Source organism: Sphaeramia orbicularis, chromosome 3 (genome assembly GCF_902148855.1).
Source record: "Sphaeramia orbicularis chromosome 3, fSphaOr1.1, whole genome shotgun sequence".
NCBI lineage: Eukaryota > Metazoa > Chordata > Actinopteri > Kurtiformes > Apogonidae > Sphaeramia > Sphaeramia orbicularis.
Genome location: NC_043959.1, coordinates 30,386,910 through 30,412,216, shown reverse-complemented (window position 1 = coordinate 30,412,216; position 25,307 = coordinate 30,386,910). Strand labels below are relative to the sequence as shown.

The 25,307-nt window shown below is 38.1% G+C and overlaps 1 protein-coding gene across 2 annotated transcripts in view; it reads right to left on the bottom strand.

The window, feature by feature from the left end:
• dpy19l3 (dpy-19 like C-mannosyltransferase 3) overlaps positions 1-25,307 on the bottom strand; it is a 102,331-nt gene that overhangs the window by 29,226 nt on the left and 47,798 nt on the right. The window contains exons 11-16 of one of the 2 annotated variants that reach the window (XM_030127048.1): positions 25,105-25,178; positions 21,337-21,495; positions 18,716-18,847; positions 11,573-11,684; positions 10,723-10,779; positions 10,284-10,366 (exon numbers count right to left, since the gene is read on the bottom strand). In XM_030127048.1, the coding sequence (XP_029982908.1) occupies positions 10,284-10,366; positions 10,723-10,779; positions 11,573-11,684; positions 18,716-18,847; positions 21,337-21,495; positions 25,105-25,178 (617 nt within the window). The remainder of the gene's footprint in view (positions 1-10,283; positions 10,367-10,722; positions 10,780-11,572; positions 11,685-18,715; positions 18,848-21,336; positions 21,496-25,104; positions 25,179-25,307) is intronic. The other variant, XM_030127056.1, reaches the window with a different exon arrangement.

Genomic DNA, 25,307 nt, shown 5'->3' with positions numbered 1-25,307 from the left:
TGATTTAGTGTCAATGTCTTGTTTTTTTTCTACCTCCACAATGCAGAAGTGCTGTAAACATGCACTAAGCAGTATCGAGAGGAATTGATGTTGAAGAGTAATAGTCAGAAAGTGGAGAGGATGTTTTTGTAAATGTCCCCGACTAGTCTCACTTCTTTCGAGGTGAATCAAGGACAGTCCTCTCCATCTATCTGGTCTGCCTCTGGATAAGTAAGAAGGAGAACGGGAACACACACTGTCGCACTCATTCCATTTAAGGAGAGGCCAAATGCTGCTAATTTAGACAATTTAAAACACAGCAAAGAGCAGGATGACAGGAAGACAATTAGGGAAGCAAAAGAGTGAGTCAGTGCAAGAGCAAGGGAAAGATGTTAAAAAAAAAAAAAAAAAAATGAGAGCAGAGCTTCACAGAGGAAAATGAAAAAAAATTGGGATTTTACTGAAGGACTGATATTTAGGTGAACAGTGGCAAATGTTTTCTTAGAATTAATGATGTGATTAGTTTTTCTTAGAAAGACAAATAGAGAGAACAAGGAAGATTTTAATGGATTTACCTCGTGTCACTTAGAAATAACGACGTCTGAGTTTTACGGGGTGAACAATCAGTGTTGTCGCCAAATGACGGCAGCGTAATTTGTTCAAAAAGTAAACATCTCCTGGTCGTGCCATTAATAACTGTAGCCTCTACAAGGAGAGGAAGAAATGGACTGAGCTCCTACCGTCACAAAAATACTAATTGAGAAGGAAGTGTCTTTGCATATAAATCTGTTGAAGTTCCATCTTACCCGTATATCATTTGCAATTTTGTTTTCTTTAACCCATAAAGACTTGAAGAGCCACCGGCGACCAAAATCATCAACTGATCTAAGTTTAATACCTGTTGATCCACTAATCCTATCAATACATATAAATAATTGAGGTAAAATGCAGTTTCTCAGCTTTAAAGGACTGATACTTTACTTATTTTAAATATAATTATTCATTTTAAAACATTTCTCTGTGGTCTACATAAACTGTAAATGCTATGCTTGGATCTGAATTCTTCATTAATTCAACTCCACAGGTCCATCTTCAAACCTATTTCTGAGTAATGACACCAGAAAGGTGGTTTTGAGCGCTGGCCCTTTAAATGCACATGACCCCACCCCCTCCAGGTTATTGGCTGTGCTGCTCTGTCCCGTTCAACCAATAACTGAACATTTTAGGTAATCGGCTCAAAGTTTGGACATATTTTCAGTATGAACTACAACTGCTGCTGCTGACAAACAACTACAGGGTGGGGAAGCAAAATTTACAATGAACATTTAGTTGTTTTTTCTCAGCAGGCACTACGTCAATTGTTTTGAAACCAAACATATATTGATGTCATAATCATACCTAACACTATTATCCATACCTTTTCAGAAACTTTTGCCCATATGAGTAATCAGGAAAGCAAACGTCAAAGAGTGTGTGATTTGCTGAATGCACTCGTCACACCAAAGGAGATTTCAAAAATAGTTGGAGTGTCCATAAAGACTGTTTATAATGGAAAGAAGAGAATGACTATGAGCAAAACTATTACGAGAAAGTCTGGAAGTGGAGGAAGCAACAAAAAAACGTACCAAAGCTTTTATTAAAGCTCTCAAATCCAAAATCCTAAAGGATCCAACCAAATCCATGAGAAAAATGGCAATTGAGCTTGAGGTAGACAACAAGACCGTTAGAGATGCAGTAAAATATTATTTGAAGTTAAAATCTTACACAAGAACACCAAAACACTTGTTGACAACAGCTATGAAGGAAAAGAGATTGGAAAGGTGCAAGAAAATTATTACATGGTTCAAGAAAAAGTCCTCCATTGTAACGATCTTTTCAGATGAAAAGATCTTCACTGTCAATGCTGTTCTGAACCGCAGAAATGACAGATTTATCGCAAAATCTCCTTTGGTGTGACGAGTGCATTCAGCAAATCACACACTCTTTGACGTTTGCTTTCCTGATTACTCATATGGGCAAAAGTTTCTAAAAAGGTATGGATAATAGTGTTAGGTATGATTATGACAGCAATATATGTTTGGTTTCCAATCAACTGACGTAGTGCCTGCTGAGAAAAAAACAACTAAATGTTCATTGTAAATTTTGCTTCCCCCACCCTGTATGTCGTACTTGGAGAAATGTTCATCAGAAGTCTTGACCTTTTATGTGCAAATGTCGTGGCGTAACCAGTTATAGAACATAAGAAATTAAGAAGGAATTAAGACAGGTTGTAGAAATCCACTCGATTTTTGCCAGAATGAATATAAAGATAGCTTTGCAGCACCTGGAGGGTTTAAATTCAAACTTTTTGAACTATTAGGGTTCAAATACACAAATAAATGAACCAAAGACTAATAAAAGTGGGTTTAGCAAAATATGACCCCTTTAAATCATAATCAGATATGACCCATTTGGACATTCAGAGGCTCTGTAGTGAACCTGAAAACACTGTCATCTTCTACAACATTGATTCACCAGTAAAACCCACAGAGTTTGATCAATGACAGTGGATGGAGATTCTTGTTTTTACATTCAGTTAGTGATAACTTTACTGAAAAAGTCACTTTCTCTTTCAGTCACCCTCAACTTTAATCTGAACTAGGGTTGCACGATTAATCGATTTTAAATTGAAATTGGATTTTTTAATTAGGACGATTTATAAAAAAAGGGAAATTGTCAAATTGATGTCATCTCTCTTGTGCCTCCGGGCCGCGTGCCTGCGGGCTACCATAGGCTCCTCCTCCTATCTGTGAGAGCGGCCTTTCACAGAAGTCCATGTATCTGTGATGGGCCTGCAGTAGTTATACCAATGTAAAAAGTAATGTCAAGCACAGATCCCTCAGTTCAAATATAGCTGCATGGGGATCACTCATCTTACGTTGTCCCGCACAGATCAGTACCATATCGTCTTCTTCCAATCCAGGTCCAGGTCGCGGGGTCAGCTGCCTCAGCGGCCTCAGCAGCATAGCCCAGACAGCCCTCTGCCCACACACATCCCCCAGCTCTGGGGATATTATCCCTCCAGCGTGTCCTGGGTCAGTCTCTTTCATGCACGGATCCCCCAATTTAAATCCAACCACATGGGGATCACTCATCTTACGTGGTCCACGCACACATGCATGACTGATGCCTGTCACTGACTTACATTGGTATCACTTCCGTGGGCCCATCACGTGGCACCGTCACAGATTTGAGGAAGGGAGCTATGCCAATTGCATTGCAGGCTGCTCACAAAAACGATATGCTGACTTCTGTTGTCTTTTGTAGTGTTACCCAAAACTTTAAATCAAAAATCGAGTTCTTAGAGAAAAAAAAAAAAAAAATTGGGATTTTATTTTTTGCCAAAATCGTGCAGCTCTAACCTGAGCTTTCATGAACATCTACATGATGAGTAATTAAATACAGAAAAATACATAATTTACACAAAAAAAATGCAAAACACAGAGGATAATGTTATAATAAATGGTGATAAATCACTTAAAAATGGTTAAATACAGAGGTAAATTTATTTGGGAACTGCCACAAACATAGCACTGGGTCTTTATGGGTTAAATAATAGATAGATTTTATAATATATTATAATAAACTGCACATTATTCATTTATTTACTTATTTCTGAATTTTTCTCATATTTATGTAGGTATTGAATGGTTTTTAAACTTCTTTTTATTGAGTTTTTAACTTCATCAAACTTAACCTTGGTCTTCGGTTTACTTTTTTTTTTATTGATCCATCTCTCTCTTATCCTTTATGTCCTGATTGGTGAAATTTGGGGCACTTCTATTGTATCATAAATATGTCTTGGTTTTATGTTAGGTGTCACTGTGTCTTGAGAAATGTTAAAAGGATGCCATCATCGAACTGTCACACAAATGGGTATTAATAAAATAAGCTGAGCTTAGCTAAGCTTTTGTGTAAATAAATAATTGGGGTGAAAGTAAGATGAAAAAAATCAATACGTGCACAGTGCACACAAAACATGAAACAAACCAGCAGCAGAATACCGTACCTACATGTAAAGACTGGAGGCAAATGGAAACACGCATCCTCTTGGTTTAACCACAAGGGGGATTTTTCTGTTTTACATTATTCAACATCATTTCAGGTTCAGAGAAAATTCCCTGAGTCATTTTTTTTTAGAATCAGGTCTATAACCAGGCCACTGCAGAAGGTGCTGTCAAATGACCTATTTTCTAGTCTAAGTATGAGGATAAACAAAGTCAGTGTTTCACTCCAAATCGCTGACTTTCCCTTTCAGAGGCTGCTCCTTCTCTGAATGGGTCTCCATGCTGAGTAGCTCGATGAGCCTCCTGAATCTGCAACAAAACTGCTGTCAAAGCGCTCATTAATAATTTTCACTGCAGCCTTCATAATTCTCAACTGCAGAATGTATATCTTGACCCAGAAGAGATGGAATGAAGAGTGGGGGAAAAAAACAGGGAATCTAAAAAATAAATAAATAAATGAAAAATAATGGTAAAAAATATGAGCTCAATTTACTCCTTTTGCTGATCCACTAATCTCTGGATGGCAAGGGCTGGAGGATTGACTGTGTCTGTGATAATATCATCATTTATTTTTATTTTTTTTAATAATACGCTTCAGCTGTAACAGTCTGACTGTACATTCAATAACAAGTGGTGCCAGGCACAACAAACCCCGACCCTCACACGTACTGTAGCTTATTTTGGCATCGATCCAGCTGATGTCATCATGTCTATGCATGTGCTGATGTCAGCATATCAGTTGTCTCTATGCATGTGCCAAGTCTGAAGTAAATTGAAACAAAATTGATGTTTTAATAGACATTTGAAATTTCACACATTATAAGTAAATGGGAAAAAAGATTTTAAAAATTCATAACCAATTTTAACTTTGACCTACTTTTTCCAAAATATAACCAAATCTATTCTGAGTCACTGGCAATCTATAAACCCAACTTGGTATGAATTCAATAGTTTTGCTGCTACATAAATGTGAAATTTCACCCATTATAAGTAAATGGAGAAAAAAAAAAAAGATTTCAAAAATTCATAGAAAATACTTTTCCTAAAATGTAATGACGTCTATTCTGCATCACTGGCAATCTTCAAACCCAATCTGGTATGAATTCAACCAACAGTTTTGCTGCTACAGACATTTGAAATTTCATCCATTATAAGTAAATGGGAAAAAAGATTTTAAAAATTCAGAACAAATTTTTAACTTTGAACTACTTTTTCCAAAATGTAATCAGATCTATTCTGGGTCACTGGCAATCTATACACCCAATTTGATATGAATTCAACTAATAGTTTTGCTGCTAGAGTGTTAACAAGCAAAGAAACAAACAATACCCCTTGCCTTGAAAAAAAAAAAGTAAATATAAAGAAAAAAAATAAGAAGTTTGGTATGCATATGAATATTTATACAAATAAAGAATTTGAATTAAAAATTAAATATAGTTTACATATTTACATCATTAAAGGGGCAATTTGTATTTTTTTTTTTCTATTTTGAAATGTTAAAAGTGTAACTAACTTTATTATTCGATCTAGGAATGACAATTCTGATGTTACACCAAAGATGTTAATATGTATTAGTGCAGAGATTTTTAATATATCAGTGACATCTGTCCACAATACCACTTTGCACCTGTAGAGGGAGTTTTCACACTGTAGCCTTCAGTCATCCTTCACAGTCTCATGTCTACCTGAATCTGGCAGCAAATAACAAGTACACCTGCTCACACTACACCGGTTCTAATCTTCATTCATATGGAAGGACTGAAAACTAAACTGTAAATGCAACAGTACACATAATAATGGCTAAAACTTTTCACAGACTGATCATTTCCATCATCACGACGACCAATCGATGCTGTAAAAACAACATTCAGGGTCAAAGAAGAGAATAAAAGTAGAAGCAAAACAACATTCAGCACTGCTGTTGTTCTCCAGTAAAGTAATACAGTTTGATACTTAACATTCATCAGCATTTATACATAGCATACTCTATACATTATATAAAGGTGAATATATACTGACAGTGTTATGTTCATTGCCAAGTGGTTGTTCTTATGTGAACAATGACTAACATCTACCGCTAACAACACAGAGGAGATTCATGTTTTATAATGTACTAGAGCCGTTTTCCTACTAAAAACTAAGCTACATGGGTTATAATACACAGCAAATATTTCTACCAAGTATTTGTCGAAATAAGAAAACTGAGTGTTGCAACACAGATTAACTGTGAAAATAAAATACAACAGTTTTTTTAAGTGAGTGATAAGCTTTGTGCTGATATTTTTAGAGTTAGCTGTGTGTGCTTTTTAGTTCACTGTAGCTGTTCATTGTAGAGCTGGAGTTTTGTTTTCAGTCTTTTTTTTTTCTATTTAAAACTCCAAATAACTCTTCTTAAATCTTCAATTTTTGCTGTTTACTGTTTTGTTTTCAACATAAATCCTGTTCATATTAGGATACGTAGGAGTAAAAAAATCTGATGTGATGAGCAAGTTTGGTATTGTTATATATCTGTTATGGTAAGATTTTCCCCTCATCCTGTTTCCTGTCATATGAATCGAGAAAACCTGAGTTAAACTGAAGGGTAGACAGCGTAGTACATGGGGCAGAAGCAGAGGAAGAAGCACATGGTTGTTTATATATTTGTGACTTTAAAAACTGCACACTCACAACTATAACTCAGAGTTGGAGGCAGTGGAACGAGCAGGCATTGCTATTGATTTATTGACTGCCCATTTAGAACAGAGTATCAGCCTACAGCTGAGCCATGGAGCTGCTCTGTTATCAAGTGGAAACTTGTGAGTTATGATTCTGCAAAGCACAGATGAACCTCTACAGGTCATTATCACACTAACCTTCACGTCGGCTCCTCTACCCTCTCCGGTCTGAGGTCAGGAATTAATTGCCCAGGGAATTAAGATAATCCTCTCGGATCCTCTTAAACATATATGTATATTATTCACATGGCTTTATGACACCTGGGAGGGTCTCCTTTCTCTTGCATATCCATAATCCTAATCTCGTCATTCTCAAACATCTCTATTTGCTCCTGAACTAATTCCTGTTCTGATTCCACATTTTCATTTTAGAGACGTAATACTTCAACAACACAGAAATATATCCCTCTGCATCTGTATTTTTAATTTTCTGATTTCAACAAGCGGCATAAAACCCTTTTCAGAACATTTTATCAGCCATGATTCATGCACCACATCCCCTGCAGCCAGAATTACCAGAATGGGCCCCTGACAGCTTTACTTTAAATACACTAGCTCACAGAAATGTACTCTCCTCTGCGCATGTATCTATCTTTGTTCTGCCCCTCATTATGCTACGTGACAATCTCCTGTGATCTCTCCATGGAAAACTAAATAGCCTCTGCCTCAGTCAGAGAATATGGTGTAACATGAACCCCCTTCTCCATCTTAACACTTTCATCTGGAATGTAATTAGCGCAGCAGCAAGCAGCTTAGCGCTCCGCCCTGCTCTCAGCCCAACCAAGGTAACTCTAGGCAGCCCCTAATCCTCACAGCCTAATGGGATTAGCTCCGGAGGGAAGGGAACCCATGTCACACACACAAATACATTCAAAATCCCAACCTCTCCTCCTCTGCCTTCCTATCCATCTCTCTCCCTCTGCTCTGTCTGCACCATTTCGCTATCTGTCTAATAGGATTAGAACAAAATTGGCCATTTCTTAAAAATCACATCTGGTCCACTCAGCGTCATTACACTGATGATGATAGGATGGGAATAATGATCTTTGAATTATGGCTTATTCCGTCTAAAAGTGAACTACAATGACCATCTTACAGACTGACTCAAATCTTAACTGATTTGGCACTTTTATGCCTTTTAATTTGCATTTTGTTTCGATGGACACTTTCGGGCCAATTACTACCAGTCGTTGAAAAGGATTTTCAGTGCTGACAATATCAAGAATGGAACTGCATTCAGGCAAAAATGCAAATAAAGTTTACCATTAAACCCAAACATACAGTACATAATCTTTTATCTGCAACATTTGCATATACAGCAAATGGAATAAAAAGCAGCATAAACAAGAGGTATTTACATTTAAAAACGAGCAGAACACTACGCCTAATTATGCGATAACCCTTTCCAATGGGATGTCCACATATGGGAAGACTGACAGACTGAATATTCTGTAATTAATTCACACAATACTTGTTTTAATTTAACTTTTCTTGATCTTGATGAATATATGTATTCTCTCCATGGGATTAATCAAATTCATCTGTACCTGCATCTGTAAACATTTAAGCAAACAGTTCTCATGCAGATTCATTCTAGATTTATGGGGAGAGTAAATGTAACAAGTGGCACCAGGCACAACAAACCCAGCCCCTCGCACGTATACAGATGTAACGATATGAACGTTTCATATCACGGTGATTTTGACCAAAATGATCACGGTTATCATTACTATAGCTGCATTGTTGAAATGTGCTCAAAATGTTCAAAAAGTACTTATACACACAGTGAAATAATTTAACCAAGTTGTATTTAGAAAAAAAAAACCCAAAGAAAATAACACACACAATGTATTTTCGGTTGGCAGAAACATTGAAATATTAACATGTAAACATTAAACATACAAATGAAAGATGGCACCTCATGGCCATAAGAGATAACTGCAGTAGGGGTGGGAATTGATAAGATTTTATCAATATCAGTGCCATTGTTGATTCTGCTTACCAATCCAATTCCTTATCAATTCTCCTATTGATTCCTGAGTGGTTTTTTGAGTGGGAAAAAAAGTAGTTGGACAGGTCATAGTGGAGCTTGTTTGACCATTTTCCAAATCAAATCATTCATAATGTCACAAAGAGAGAGAGAGAGAGCGAGAGAGAGAGATGATGGGACAGAGGCATCCTCGGACTGGACAGACTGGGTCCATAGGCTCGTACCCGGTAGCGGGAGCCCACTATCCCTGGATCTCTGGAGTGCTGTCTGTGCAGCTGCCTTAAACCATGTTTTCAGAGGCCAAATATTGCAAACTGTGTATGTGTGCCTTGAGTGTCGCTGCTTCTGCAGTAATCGAACACAGTTTTAATAATTAGAATTTAAACGATAATACTAACGGTCAGGAATTTTACCACGGGTTATTGTTATACCAGTAATCGTTACATTCCTACGCACATATTTCACCCATTATAAGTAAAGGAGAAGTTTTTGAAAAAAAATCATTAAAAATTTGACCTTTGACCTACCTCTCCCAAAATGTAACGACATCTATTCTGGGTCACTGGCAATCTATAAATCCAAGTTGGTATGAACTGAACCAATAATTTTGCTGCTACAGTGTTAACAAACAAACAGAACCAAAAACAAAACCCCTTACCTCCCCTTCGGAGGGCGGGGTAATGAACTAACAGAACTTGTGTGATGTGTGTGTATATGAAAGTAGAGGGAGATCATAACCCATGTTCTCTGTTTGAGGTGATTTCTATAACTAAATGTGAATTCCATGTGAGTTTTTCTCACTTATCACCTGATGTTGAGTGCACTTTTTCTTTTTGTCTTTTTCCTCTCCGTTCATCCTTTAAGACTGACTGAGAAGTCAATTATATGCTGCTAAATCATCATCCCATTATCAGTCTCACCATATTTCTGATCTGTATAAATTCAAGTCCACAACCAGCTCAGGTGACACCTGTTGTCCCACTGATATCATCTACAAAACAGTAAATACTGCAACCAGAGTGTGGAAAAGAGGACAACATGTGATGTGTTTGTCCATAAATACACAGTGAGCAGCATAGACAGCTAAAAGAAAACCCAATGCACTACATGCAGCGTGATGAGCAAAAACTGACAGACAGACACAGATGTGCAAACACAATAACACACACAGCAGTCGCAGCACGGAGCCATTCCAAATCACAGCCCCATCTCAGATCCCATCAGGCTGATGCTCTTGATCGAAAGCCCGGCCGCAGAGACCCCGAGGTGGGTTAGAGCTCTGCCAACAGCTGGGTCCTTTCCAGCACCCCCATGTCTTATTCATGGATCCCCATCGGCTCTCATCACTCATCGGCCCGACTCCCCCGCAAACAAGCGCTCGTACACGTGTATACACACACACACACACAGACGCACACACACACGCAAACTAATCAAGGACATCAGGCAAAGTAAAACTTGATCTGCGGAAACAAGCTAATCAGATTTGCTTCAATTTGATGCATACCCTGTATGTGTGAGTGTGGGGGCTTGTTTGTTTGTGTGTTTCTGTACCTAATCCAGGTCATGAGCTCCACGGTGTCAGGATCGTAAAACTCCCTCAGTTCTGATAACTCTTCCATCAGCTTAGGCCAGAACTAGAGGGAAACAGAGACACAGGTGGGGTTAAAACTCAGCGTCACTGCACGTTATGACTGTAAAGCAGAATACCAGACTTACTGATATCCTTTAAATACCATCTCATTACAGCACTGAGTAGAACAGTGTGCATGAAAAGCATTTAGGTTACTCAAATGGTGAAATAAATTAAAGAAAACCAATCTTTTTGGCATCCTGTTATGATCCAATTTCTTGTTTTCATTTTCTTGTGCAACTTTCATTTCAGTCATTTGACTCTTCTCAGATCATCGCACACAGTGTGTACAAACCGGCTTGGCTTTGTAATGAGACAGACAATACAGAGATGAACATAAACAGCAAGAAAATGGCATACCTTATAATACAGGCAACCCATCATCACTAGTGGAACTGCGTATCTGACAAGCCTTAACTGCAAAGTTAGAGAAAGAAAACGGCTTTAATGAAATGACAGGATATAATCGAATCAGCTGCCGTCAAAGTGAGAGACACAGCTAAAAAAGAAAAAGAAAAAAAAAATAACGACAAGTCGTGAATGAGATAACACAGAGATAAGAGGCAGACGGAGCAGCATTGCTCACTGGTATCATTCCTTATCTGATCCATACTGCTGTCACATTATGACCACACTGACACCTAGTGGCCTTGATGCCAACGTTATCAGCAGCTCAGAGGAGAGGGTTAGGCTCCAATAACTCAGACCATGCCAGTGTTGTGCCATAATGCAGCTCTGTGTTCCATTTGCTTTTCTAACCAGCACGTCATTACCATCTACGGCATCTACAGCATCTCACAGTGTCATGTTCGCTAGACACTAACTGATGAATGTAGCGCTGGTTATCACTACGCTCAGGTGTCGGATCTCATTATATTTTTGGATTATTAAAAAAATTATCTTGTCATTTTAGTGAGACCCAGTAGATCCTCCAGTAACAGTATCATACTTTAGACTGCGATATATTTAAGACAGTGATAGCATCTGGTAAAAAAAAAAAAAAACATGGACATGGTGTTATTAAAAGAAGCCAAAATCAGCCCCGGTAGTCATATCGATACACGTCAAATATCACCCACCTTTGAGAATCTTTTAGTACCTTCAGTAACAGATACCACACTTGGGTAAGGAAATCTGAAAACACCCAGCTATACACATTAAATTTCTCTCAATATTTGGAGCTGGAAATGCAGCCGCTGGGAGGTCATACCAGAAATTTATTGTTGCAACGGAGAGCGCTGAGAATCAGAGTCCACAGCTCCGTCCCACACACACCAAAGGCGGCGACTGCACACATATGGCCTGTCCATATATACTTCATCCTGCAAAGAGAGGGCGAAAAGTAAGAGCAATGTGATAGAAAAGAGATTAAAAATTGCACCAACTCAAATTTATTACACAATAAATTTACTGTTGCAATGAGGCAAAGTAAAGAATAAATGTTTGGCAGTGTATATGTATGGCCGGCACAGATAGAAGTGTGTTTCGTTTTTTTGCAAGACAACAATATAATGCAGAGTTTAGAGTAAAACTTGAAAGGGTCTGCAGTGTGCTTACATTTTATTTCAGCATCTAAAGATAGCATTGGGCCAAGTTCTGGTCCAAAGCACATGAATTAGAGTCTGAATCAAACAGAAGAAAGATTAAACAGAGAGGAGTGAAGAGCAGAGGGAAGAGTAAGAGGCTGAAATGAGCAGAAGAATTGTTGACAAGTACAGAGAGAGGCGCACAAAGACGAGGCACAAAGTGATGCAGCCTCGCAGAAATTAATCTCAATACCTTTTAATGCAAAGGAGCTGTCTGACAGGAAAAAAATGGCTCTCTGCACTTTTGGCCTTTGGCTCTTCATCAGCAAGATGGAGAACGTGCTAAAATCAAATGTGTCAGTTTTCCCGCATTACCTGACTGCTGCCGTGTATTAAAAGCTGTATGATTGCTCTTCGTTTTGTGTGAATTCAGTCGACGCTGTCATTTCTGAACAGCCTGTGCAGAACTGTATTAATTGTACTGTCTATCAAATCCACCGTCATCACATGCACAAAACTACTCCTGTAGCTACTGACTAAACCGCACTAGTCATAAACCCGATACAGACGATTTACATGAACCTCTAATAACCTGCATTCTACATGTGGTTATGAATTATTCAGCTGCAAAAAAAAAAAAAAAATGCCTTTTTTTCTCCTTTGACTGAGTAATTGCGGGTTTCTTTTAATAAAGGAAACAGAAGTGATGATTCCGGCTGTAATCTGTGATTTTCTTGACAATCCTGACAAAGAAACCCTAAAGCTAAATGCAATTATACTTTCACAATAATGAATCGTAGACGTCAAGGATGGCAGCCTGTGTTTTCGGCTTAAAAATGCACTCATCCTGGGAGGTTATTAACAATGCAAGGGATAAATAACATTTCACAATTGCAGATGAAATTTGGAAGTCAAGTCTGAGAGGGTAATTGTGCTTGAGATTACAAATGTACAAAGGAAAAACTACATGTCGCAGGATGTAAAACAGTTTGGCATTACACACTTAATAATAAAGACATATACAGTGAACTATAATGGGCAGAGTACTGAATCTTCTTATAAAGGGACACATTACTGTAATAAACCACATATAAAGGTTAAAGATGGCAGTTTTCTCTGGTGCCTGAACAGTCACAGCGTTCCTAAAATTTTAAGTTCTACAGAACGTAATGTGATTCACAAATAGGTTGATAAATAAAACAAACACACAGAGATATTACCAGATCAGAGGAATATGCTAATGATAAAAGCACCAGGGTCCACCTGTATGAATCTTAATTGATAGAAAACTATCCAAACAACCACCTACGAGCAATTTAGCATTTATAATTCATGAAAAACTTCAACCTCAAATCATGAAAGCTGTGAATTTGTCTGTTTACTTTTGTTAATTTAAGCCGGTAGTTTTGTTTTAAAGTTTAATTTGTGGCAATATGAGGTTATATCGAAAATGAAATACCCCAACAATACAACAGAACACACCTTTTTGAAGATTTTTGGTAAATATTATAACAAATAACAATTGGGAAAACAGCAGCAATGCGGTAGAGGATGTTTAATGCCAACCACTCGCATATCTTTTGGACATGTGTAAAAATGCAAATGTTTTGGAACCATGTTGTTCAGACAATGGAGAATATTTTAAATTATAAAATTCCACTGGACCCCCAGACTACCTACCTTGGTCTAATACCTGATGACATAATTAAAAGAGAAGACACTTACTTATTGAAAATTATAATTCTTGCCTGCAAAAAGGTAGTCACAAGGGACTGGTTAAAAAGTGATCCTCTTCAACCACAACAATGGCTGGACATTATAGAGGAAATATATACCATGGAAAATTAACATTTCAACTGAGGATTAAGATGGGAACTCTTAAGCGAAGATGGGAGAAATGGATCATATTCAAGGACAGAAATTCTTGATATCAGATTGAGTACGGAAAAGCAGTCGAATGTATAAGGAACAACATCCCACCTTGTATTGTGTGTGTTTCCCTTTTTTTTGTGTTGTTACTGCACTGTAAAAGTGATTTAAAACATTAAAATAAAGAGTATTAAAAAAAATATATCATAACAAATAATAGAAAAGATGTGAAAACAGACTATTTGCCACAAACAGAGATATTGAGGTATCAGTTGTTGACATGGTATGTCTATATCAGGGGTGTCAAACATGCAAAACCGGCCGGCGAAAAGGTCAAATCCGGCCCACGGGATGAAGTTGTGAAATGGAAAAATTACGCTGCAGATATTAATAGTCAAGGATGCCAACATAATTGTACTTCAGGAGCCACCCAAATAATTTCAATCTCAAGTGGATCAGACCAGTAAAATAATAGCATAATATTATATAAACTAGCAGATCCACGGGTTCTAGATGTGGTAGTTTTTATGCTGTTGTGTATTCATGCATGCTGTACTGCATTTGTCCAGCAGTCACCGCCAAAGAATTCTGGGCATAGCAATGTGATTGCAAGGCTATTGTATTCCAAAATTACTAATATCTCCCAAAATATTGGTCCTATCAACTTGCTGTTTTCGCTAGTCTGTTCCTTTACCAAAAATACATACGTATGCCAAACTGCAGCAGTCAGCTCTTTCCAAATTTTGTGTGAATCCGGAGACACACATACACGCGTGCACGCACACTTGGCTTTTGTAATATAGATAATGACAACTCCAAATTTTTCTCATTGCTTTAGTTTGACAAAAGCAAAATTACATTCTGAAAATGTTTACAATTCACAACTATCTTTTCACAAAAATGTGAATAACCTAAAACAACCATGTACAACTTAATAATAAGTGGAATTTCAAACAATATTATGCTTTTTACTAAATGTTTTGTGCCTTTTTAGATCCACTGTGATCTGTAAATTGTGATGTACATGTTTAAATGAAAATCTGAGACATAATATTGGTAAAACATTTACTTTTTTTTTGTGCTAAAACAAAGAGAAAAATTTGGAGCTTTTATTTATACATTATTATGCTATTATTTCACTGGTATGGCCCCCTTGAGATCAAATTTGACCATTTGTGGCCCCTGAACTAAAATGAGTTTGACGCCCCTGGTCCATATTTTCATTCATTCATTGATTTGTTTTGAGCAGAAGAAAAAAATTAACATTTTTTGTGTACAAGGAACTAATATCCAAGCAAATACATTAATAAACTAGAAGCACTCGGAAAGCGCAGACCTCCGCCAAGGCTGATCAGTGGCCCCCCCCCGTGGGCCCCCCCACCCCCGATCACCACCAAAATTTAATCATTTCTTCCTCATCCCATTTCCAACAAACCCTGAAAATTTCATCCAAATCTGTCCATAACTTTTTGAGTTATGTTGCACACTAACGGACAGACAAACAAACAGACAGACAGACAAACAAACAAACCCTGGCAAAAACATAACCTCCTTGGCGGAGGTAATAACAAAGGTGATCAAGACAAAATAGCAATTGACATGTACACTACTAATAACAAAATAAATTCAATATGTACTGCTCAAAGAGGAGTTGGAAGAAGAAAACTTATTAAATCCCACCCCCATTTCACATTTATACAACATAACACATTACTTATGCTTCCTTAATGATATAGTAACACCTTGGATTTTGTGGTCATAGTTCTGGTGTGACCAATAAAGGTAAACAATAGTTAACCCTTTAAAACCTCATGTGTCGTCGCTGACACACCCTGTGTATATGCAGTTTGGATGGCTGTAACTCTGTCACTGTTTGTGCAATTGGAAAAACTCCAACGGTTTCTGAAACCTGAGGCTTTGCGCTTTATAGGCTTTATTTGGTCATTACAGTAATTTCACTCACGCTTGTAATAGAAGCTGGAGACAAAGCTATTTTAGCAGAATTAAAAAATGCAATGAATTGTAAATGACTGCTTGATTTTGAAAGTTCTAAGTGCTCTGGAAAAATGGGCGAAAAGACTCACTCACAGCATAATTTCTAACCATTTATAGTCAAAATAAGAAAAAAAAATTCCAGAGGGACCCTTTAGGGGTTAGGGTTTAAAGATTTAAAGCTGCTGATTCATAGTGCTGCGACATTTCTGTAAATTAAGGACAAGTAATAATAATAATAATAATAATAATAATAATAATAATAATAATAATAATAATAATAATAATAATGGATTAGATTTCTATAGCGCTTTTCAAGGCACCCAAAACACTTTACATTATTGATCCATTATTCATTCACTCTCACATTCACACTCTGGTGGTGGTAAACTACATTTGTAGCCACACTGACGGAGCATGGTTGACAATTCGAGCCAAAGTGCCCCTCCGACCACGACCGAACATTCATACACATTCATACACCAGTGTGAGTGAAGTGGATGAAGTGTCTCGCCCCAGGACGTAACGGACTGAGGACAGAGCGGAGTTCAAACCGCCAACCCTACGGTTATTGGACGACCCACTCTACCTCCTGAGCCATGGCCACCCCATAAGTGACACGTGGCAGGATATAAAACACAGGCCCTAGAAAGATGTTTCTGTTTGGAGGTAGAGGCGCCTCAGTCCCACAGCTAGGGTGTACCATCTAAAACTGCACACTGCCTTAGCAAATGGAGCTGGTCCACAGTGGGATTCTGCCAACAGATGCTGTTAGGTGAACCAGGGAAACTGGCTGGAGCTTTTATACATGTCAGCAATGCACCAGAGAGACAGAAGCAGAATATAGAAGTGAAGAATTTGTAAAGGAGAAGACAATACATTTGGATTTTGCAGTAGTATGCTGAAATAAAATGAATTACAAAGAAAAGGGAGGAGAAAATCTGCTGGGCATTTATATAAACTTATAAACGGACAAAGTAAAAGAGCTGCATGTCAAATCACCGCGAGGATGAGTGGAAGGAATGTATAGTGATGCCGAAAATATTTTTAACAATACTGATGAAGAGCAGATTTATTAACCCTGACTCATACAGCTGAACGCTCCATGTATGCTGACATCCTCTTCTATGTGCTCATCTGAAGCTATCTGTTGTGGGTTGAAATCTTTGGACATAATTTATAGAGCAGCATCCCTGGCTGATATATGTAGATGCTGTGCCAAAACTAAGTAAAATAGCCCCAGGTTCAGCAGATACTTACTTCGCATGCACTGCTTCCAACTCCCCATGACTCTAAAATGTCATAGTTTCTGTCTAGGTGCATACATGCTTAAGTCAGGGTCACTTGAGCTGGAAGTTTTGTGTGTATGTACAAATAATGACACAAATGTACTTTAACCCTTTATCGGGCAAGTGACTATTTTTGGTAATTTCCACACACATTACAAGACAGTGACGGCAGCAGTTACAGTGAGGCGACAATCTCAGGTCCAATGTGGTCTACAGGGTCTGTAAGGTCCTGACGAAGAAAGTGGGATATATTGGAATCTCCAGTGTTCTCATTTTGAACGTGACATGATGTATGACCACCTGCTGTGAACATGCACCGCAAAAATCTAAATCTTACCAAGTGTATTTTATTCATTTCTCGTCAAAATATCTCATCACACTTAAAATAAGACAAAATCACCTGAAGAATAACTTTTCAGTGAGATATAAGAACTTATTTTTAGACAATAGAGCTTAAAAATGTTATTTCAAGAAATTTTACCAAGATAGTTTTCACTTTTTCCATTGGCAGATTTTTTTTGCTTAATTCAAGGTTTTTTTTTTCTTAATCCAAGCAAAAAAAATCTGCCAATGGAACATGTAAAAATTATCTTGGTAAGATTTCTTGAAAAAAGATTTTCGAGATCTATTGTCTAAAAATAAGTTCTTATATCTCACTGAAAAGTTACTCTTTAGGTGATTATGTCTTATTTTAAGTGTGAATGAGATATTTTGACTAAAAATAAGAAAAATACACTTCGTAAGATTTAGATTTTTGCAGTGTGTCAGGCTTGTTTTTCTTACATATGTAACAATATATCTACTTTAACCCCAATTCAGTGACTTTTGTGTTTTGCTTCAATTTGTGTCTAGTGTGCTAGAAAAACTTCCATGACAGTCCACCTCTGCATGAACAGTGAGTGTAACTGCTTTGTTAGGTACCATGAAGTAATGGTACTAATGTAGTAACATTGTACCAATGTAGTACCACTAATAAAGTAAGGATATTCAAAGTGATAATGTGTTAAAATGTGTCTTATAAAAGTGATGTTCTAATGTTGTAAAACACACGTTTCTTTCACATTACATGTGTTTTTCTTGTATTTTTTACATATACGGTTTGGAATTATTTTTTTGCCACTTATGGGCAAGGAACCAAATATGGTAACTTCATTTACATAACAATCTATCTTTTTTTAACTTCACAAAATAATGAAGTCTGGTTATGTCCTCAAATAACACACTAAGGTTGAAATTTTGAACTTCAGAGTATTTCAATGAGTGCCCTATAAAGGGATAAGTGTTGTTGAAGATAATGAAGGGTTTCTATCAACAAATAATGCTCAAATTACCATAAAGAACAGCAAATAGTGAGTCAGGAAGGTCTTAAATTTGGTCAGAATGTCCAACATGTACAATGTTGAACTCTATAGTCTCTGTCTGCAATGCAAGGGACTAAACAGCGCAAGATGGTGCTTGGTGTGAAGAGCTGATCAAGACTTAAGTGGACTATTCAGACACTCTGCCATCTAAGAGGCCCTTAGATTTCTGCATCTTCTCAAATGCACACAAAATCAAGCCTACAAGAGCAAAAGAACATCTGGAGGGCCCTCATCTTGAATAATTTACAATCAATGCAAATTCCGGTATATGCGAGCGCACAAACCAGCAATTACATCCGAATATATAGGAGCTCACCTCATGGTGCTAAAAGCGAGAAGACCGAAGAAGAGCGAGTGCAAAAGATTGTATGCTACATCTGGTCGAAACGCTACCGCTCTGCCCTCTGACGCACCTTTCCTCTCGTCCGCCGAAACTCCTTTAGGCCTGCTGAGAAACAACAAAAGACAACGAGACAAAAGACAACGGTGATACATAAAACATAACAGGCAGACGGTTGAGAGGAGAGGCAGAAGGGTTGGTGGGTGGAATTAATATTATACAGATTATTCAGATTTCATTAGCTGTTTGTGCACAAACGGACACGCAATGATGCACACCCACGACTGTTTCTGTCTGCAGGAGTCAGCACACAGACAAACACAGGAAGGCCCGAGGGCAATGATGTCACTCCCATGGTCTGGCCTCCCGCTCCGAGTCAGACAGACACTGGCTTCCATTTGAATACAAATCCAATCTGCCTCTTCCTTCTACGTGAAGTGGGGTAAACTGGATTAAATTAATTCCTGAATTGGCAAATAGCCTTTTGTTCTATGAGGTTAGTATTCCAGACCTCCAACAGCAGAGGGCGAGTTGATATGCTAATGTGATTAGTTCAATGCAGCCCCTCACCTTGCACCACAGGCAAATGACGCTTTGAGAGGCAGCCGGTAGAATATTCTGCTTTTCGGGGCATGAAGCAACAGTGCGATTTCTGAACTGTGCAGTGATGTGAGGCGGTGGCAAGGCTGCCGCTGTGACTCGGTTTCTGCTGCCTGATGGTCATCCTAATGTCCTCCCGCAAGTTCCGACTGCATGGCTGAAACTTTTACTGTTCACTCGCATTATCCCCCGTCTATCCAACAACCTGCCCTAATAAGAATGCACACCAGCTCATTCTTTACTGCACAGTGTGAGGATTAAAAAACTAAATAGTAGCTGAAAAAGAGCCAAACTGGGCTGTCACTCTGTTCCACAATTGAAGTCATTTTCAAACTAGGACAATTTCCAAACACTTAAGAAGTGACTCTATTAAAAACCTGCCTCTTAGTTTTGTTTATTCAGTCTTAAAAGCAAAGTTTGGGACCGTCTGTTCGTTTGTCTAAAGAACTGGTAACACATGTGTCTACTAATGTGGCTGTAATACATAAGCTCATTTTTTTTTGGCTAAACACCACATAAATAGTGATTATGTTAAAAAATGATAATTCCATATAATTATGTGCAGCTTGTTCAAGACTTGCTATTGTTTAACAATGTTGACATAATTTTGCTAACTTTAACAAATGGTGTAAATGAAGGAACTGGTTAGAGCATGCATTCAAACATGTAAATAATAATAATAATAATAATAATAATAATAATAATGATAATAATCTTTATTTATATAGCACTTTTCATACATTAAAAACTGTAGCACAAAGTGCTTTACATATCAGTTTAAAAATCAGTACCGCCCCCCACCCACACCCACCCACTCACCTGCACACACACACACACACACACACACATGTATGCAAACCCACAAGCTCACACATACTTAAGAAGACTGACTGAGCACGGGTAGACCAGAACAAAAATGTAAAAGTAAAAGAGGAGGCGCTGTCTCAGGGAGCCATTCGCACCAGGAGGCAGCCGCCGACCCCGGCAACCAGGCACCAGCAACATAGCCCCGCATCCCAACTAGTGGGAGAGGGCCAACTGGGACCCCCACCCACCAGAAAGGAGCGGACCCCAGTGAGAGAAGGCGCCACAGCCCCCCGTAAGAAAAAAATCTGACAACCGAATGAGAAAAAAGTCAAACACTGCACTCTGAGGAAAAGAAACTGTTCAATACATGATGCCTTCATTCATCAAAAATGAGTAGGAGGAAGTTCAAGACTTATTTCCACCCCTTCTCTATAAGTCATCATTACTATTTATCTGGCTTCCTTATTGATTTAACCCTATATTCGAATTCTATTAATTTAGTTTCCTCAGATATAATGACTCTAATTTCCAATCCCTATTGTTCAAATTAATATAGATTACTGATATTAATTTCTGTATTAAATATGATAATTCCTCATCAAGCAAAGTATTGCATGAGGCAAACAACTGCAGACACAGAAAGTGGAAAAAACACCAAATGTTAAAACTAGTATAGGATATAGTGGTAGGTAGTAGTTAGTCTTATCTCACTCACCGTCGCAAATGTGTGCACGTTAAAAACACGAAAAAGCACTAAAAAAAGCATGTTTTTGGTGTGTCTGTTCTAGACTGCTGCAGAAACATGGTGGATGTTGTCGATTAGTTCTGACTCCCACCATAGATATGAACAGTTCATTCTAATTTTCAGGTGATGGGTCACTAATGAAAACATAATTATGAATATTGTATTAAATTTCTTTAAATAAATCACTCTAATCCTACACACATTACCTTGAAGTACACAGCCTTAGGGTAAAAATAAATAAATAAATAAAGCCGGCAATTTTATACTATAAAATGTTTGACATATTTGACAAATGTTTGATACTGAATAGAAATGAAATGTCTAAGAGTGCAGAAATAAATATTGAAATGTCCTGGATTGTGACGCATACCCATAAAAAAAAAAACTTGATGGTTTCGCCGCGGCCCACGCTTCCCTCCATACTTCCTGTCAACCCGTCACTCACCTCAGGTTCTGTAACACGGCCACTGTAAACATGCAGCTGAGCAGCAGCAGAGTGAGGATGTAGGGGTAGAGCATCAGGGTCCCCCCCAGACGCTCCAGAGTGTCGAGGGGCAGAAGACCAAAGGCCTCCTCACACAGGTAAAGATTGGCATCGAAATCCCTGCAGGACGGACACGGGAGACAAGTGAAGAGAGCAAAAGGACATGTGAGAATTTAGAGATTCCAGTTCCATTATCACTATCACTTATCGATTCTATCAGTGATTCTCATGGGATTAGGGAATAAACTAAAGTACAAATGGCTGTGTTTGCATTAACTCTTTAATATCAAATGTGTCAGATTCAAACAAAACTCATAGAGGGTTATAAAGAGGTAGTTAAAGGAGTGGGAGAGCCACTTGCTGCAGCCTCTGAGCCTCGTTGTCATCTAAATGTAATTCTAGAACATGAAGATTATTCATAAATAATAGTAAAAGAAGGTTAACACAGTGAAACGGCGATCCAATCAAGCGATAACACATGGACACATTTCATGTTCAACAGTCTCTTGTCATGCAAGCAGAGTAACTTATACATGCATGTATTATATATAGTTGAGTAGGTATTTATAAGCACTTTAACATTATATCTGACAAAATTTGGAGAGATTTTTAGGTGAAAAATGTCAAATTACTGCTCGGTAACACGTGGACTTGAAACAGATATCGATTTTTTAAGCTTTAAGCAAACATTCAAAACATGCGGTTCTCGACAGAAATCGATATCAAGTAGGACAAAACCTTTTAGATGTTATGTCCAACTATGCTGGAAATACATTTTGGAGTAAAATATTGAAAAGTCTCTGTTTTATTGCCATGAAATTGTGGTAATACATGGACAGGTTGCCATAGCAACACGTGGACGACTCTTTACTATTGTATGCATCACCCAAAATGTATCAAAAGATCGTTACTTCCTGAAAGTCTAACTCAAATATCTGAATTATAAGTAAGTTGAAAATTAATAATTGGTATTTTTGTGGTAACACGTGGACAGGGCCTTATAAGCAACTCACAAATGTTCAAACTCATAAATATCAATAATATTCACAAAATAATGAAAATCTAACACTTGAAACTTAACAATCATCTATATAATCATGATCAGACTGAATACATTTTCACATTTTTTAGATATAATTTTTAGCGTCAAATTCAAGCTATGGCTACGGTGTAAAAAGTACAATCGATAAAACTTTTTTTCTACTAGTAGAATCTTAAAAAGGATAACAGTTCCATCAAATACAGATCTCTGGCTAAAAAAATGCGCCCACTTGATAAATGATGTGTGCAAATTTACTTTTTCATGTTGATGTTCACTTTCTTTTGATCGGACCCATTAACAGTATCGATAGAACCCGGAGGAGTTTAATGTTACCGGCTGTGATACTTTGCTGTAAGCTCCGCCTCCACCACTATCGTCGCTAAGCAGCCAAATAAAGATGTTACATTCGTGCTGTTTAATTGCATGCCGTGTGGCTAAATGTTTGTGCATGTTTATCGGAATGGAGGCTCTGCAACGGTTACAAATGGACCTGGTGTCGTTTTTACTGGTGAAATACAACCGTGCATTAGAGAGCTTCTGAACCAAAATGGAAATGACATGACGATGCATTTACTGTGATAACACTGTGGAACCATTAAAGGTGGGGTGCGAGATGTTTTCCTGGAGCATTTTTTACTATATTGCTTAAAATCCCCTTCACACCCCGATTACAACCAATTAATTAAATGCTCTAATACAAAAATTAAAAAAAAAAAAAATGTAGTCACCTGTGGAATGGACAGGACTGAAAAAACACCATCCAATCATTTTAAGCACCCAATCAAAATGACTGGACGGTGATATGTCTATTAAAGTCAACTGCCATTTGTCCCTCCCCCTTCCCCCTCTGCACGTACCCCTCTTCGTGCATGAATCATGCGTTCTCAAAGGCTTAGAGGCCAGAGCCAGAGCTTGGCTATATTAGTTATATTAGGATGGAAAGTTCACCGGCAAACTGTTTTGTCACTAACATAAATCCCTAGGAAATGTAACATTAGCCAGATAGGTATGAACTGGGGCTGTTCTGTAAGAGCTGAGGTGTTGGAGGAGACTGAATGAGGTATGCATGGATTGGAGCCGGAGCCAAGGTCGGAGCCCAAGCTGGGGCTGGGCAAATTGTTGCTGTGCAGCGCTAGTGAACCCTCAGGAACAAGCATTACTCATGCCAGTACTCTGGAGGTGTGGCTTCGGGGGACTGTCTGTAAAAAGGGGTTTGGACTTTTGAATTGAGTATTTTCAAAATGTAGCTTGCTCGAACCGTTTTTCTAAGATCTCATACCCCACCTTTAAACAACTACTGGGTTCTCGATTCCCATCCCTAATGTAGACAGCAAATAGCATGACGTCACTTGGTAGTCGGTATGTTGAGTACTACAGGGTGGGGAAGCAAAATTTACAATATTTTGAGGCAGGGATTGAAAGACAGTGTATGACCAATTAGTTTATTGAAAGTCATGAGAATTTATTTGCCACAAGAAAATTGACATAATAGAAAATGTTTTTATTCCATGTGTCCTCCTTCTTTCTCAATAACTGCCTTCACATGCTTCCTGAAACTTGCACAAGTGTTCCTCAAATATTCGGGTGACAACTTCTCCCATTCTTCTTTAATAGTATCTTCCAGACTTTCTCGTAATAGTTTTGCTCATAGTCATTCTCTTCTTTACATTATAAACAGTCTTTATGGACACTCCAACTATTTTTGAAATCTCCTTTGGTGTGACGAGTGCATTCAGCAAATCACACACTCTTTGACGTTTGCTTTCCTGATTACTCATATGGGCAAAAGTTTCTGAAAAGGTATGGATAATAGTGTTAGGTATGATTATGACATCAATATATGTTTGGTTTCAAAACAATTGACCTAGTGCCTGCTGAGAAAAAACAACTAAATGTTGATTGTAAATTTTGCTTCCCCACCCTGTACATCTGTTGAATATTCTGCTAATGGAGCTTTAAAGCTGCACTAATCTGTTGGTTTTTTTTGGCACAAATGTGTATTATTATACAGCATTTCATTTTTTTTCAGAATTAAATGTGACTTTAATGAACAGGATGCTGCATTTCTTTTTCTTTTTTTTTTTTTTTGCATTTCACATCGGTAATACAACTCCTGATACACTGCCATTCCAGAACATAATTGAAGGGAGAATTGAGATATCGCAAAACACAGTACAAAACTGAGAAAAAAAAAAAACTCTGAGAAAGGAGAGGAGAATAAAAAAAGTCTCAGCGAGTGAGTGAAGCAGGAACAGAGGGAGAGGCAGAGATAGAGCACAGAGTAAGCTTTGCATTCTCCACAGCCTCCTGAATAATTGAAGGGCCAGTTGTGTGGCGTTGGGTTGTGAGCCGTGTTATCTGCCACCCCGGAGTAGCTATCCAGTGGCTGAGCCGCTCAACACACACACAGTATCTGATCGATGGGAGGCCTGCTGGCGTTACCCCACCATCTATTATTCACACACACTTACACTCCAGGTGCTGCAACACTGGTGCTTAGTGAATAATAAAGTCATGGTGGATAGAGCCAAAAGATGCATTTATGTGTGTGCGCGTTTGAGCAGACTGGATGTGTGCACTTATGGCTACATTTTTATGGCAAAGTGATGTGTGACTGTCTCCAAGGACAGGAGTGAGGGAGTTGCCTCTGTTTGTGTGTGCATTCATCTACAAGTGGTCGTTCATACCTTGTCGGCCCTAAGGCAAACTTGGACTTGATGAATTTAAAGATGTGTTCATCTGATCTGAGCTGAAGTGCTTTCTGTAAACACACAAACACACAGATAAGGTTATCTTGTGAGGACGAAAGATCAACACGCTGAGCTGGATATACAAGTAAATAAACTGAGATCATATGGTGAGCTCATATCTTACCCACCCCGGACATGAA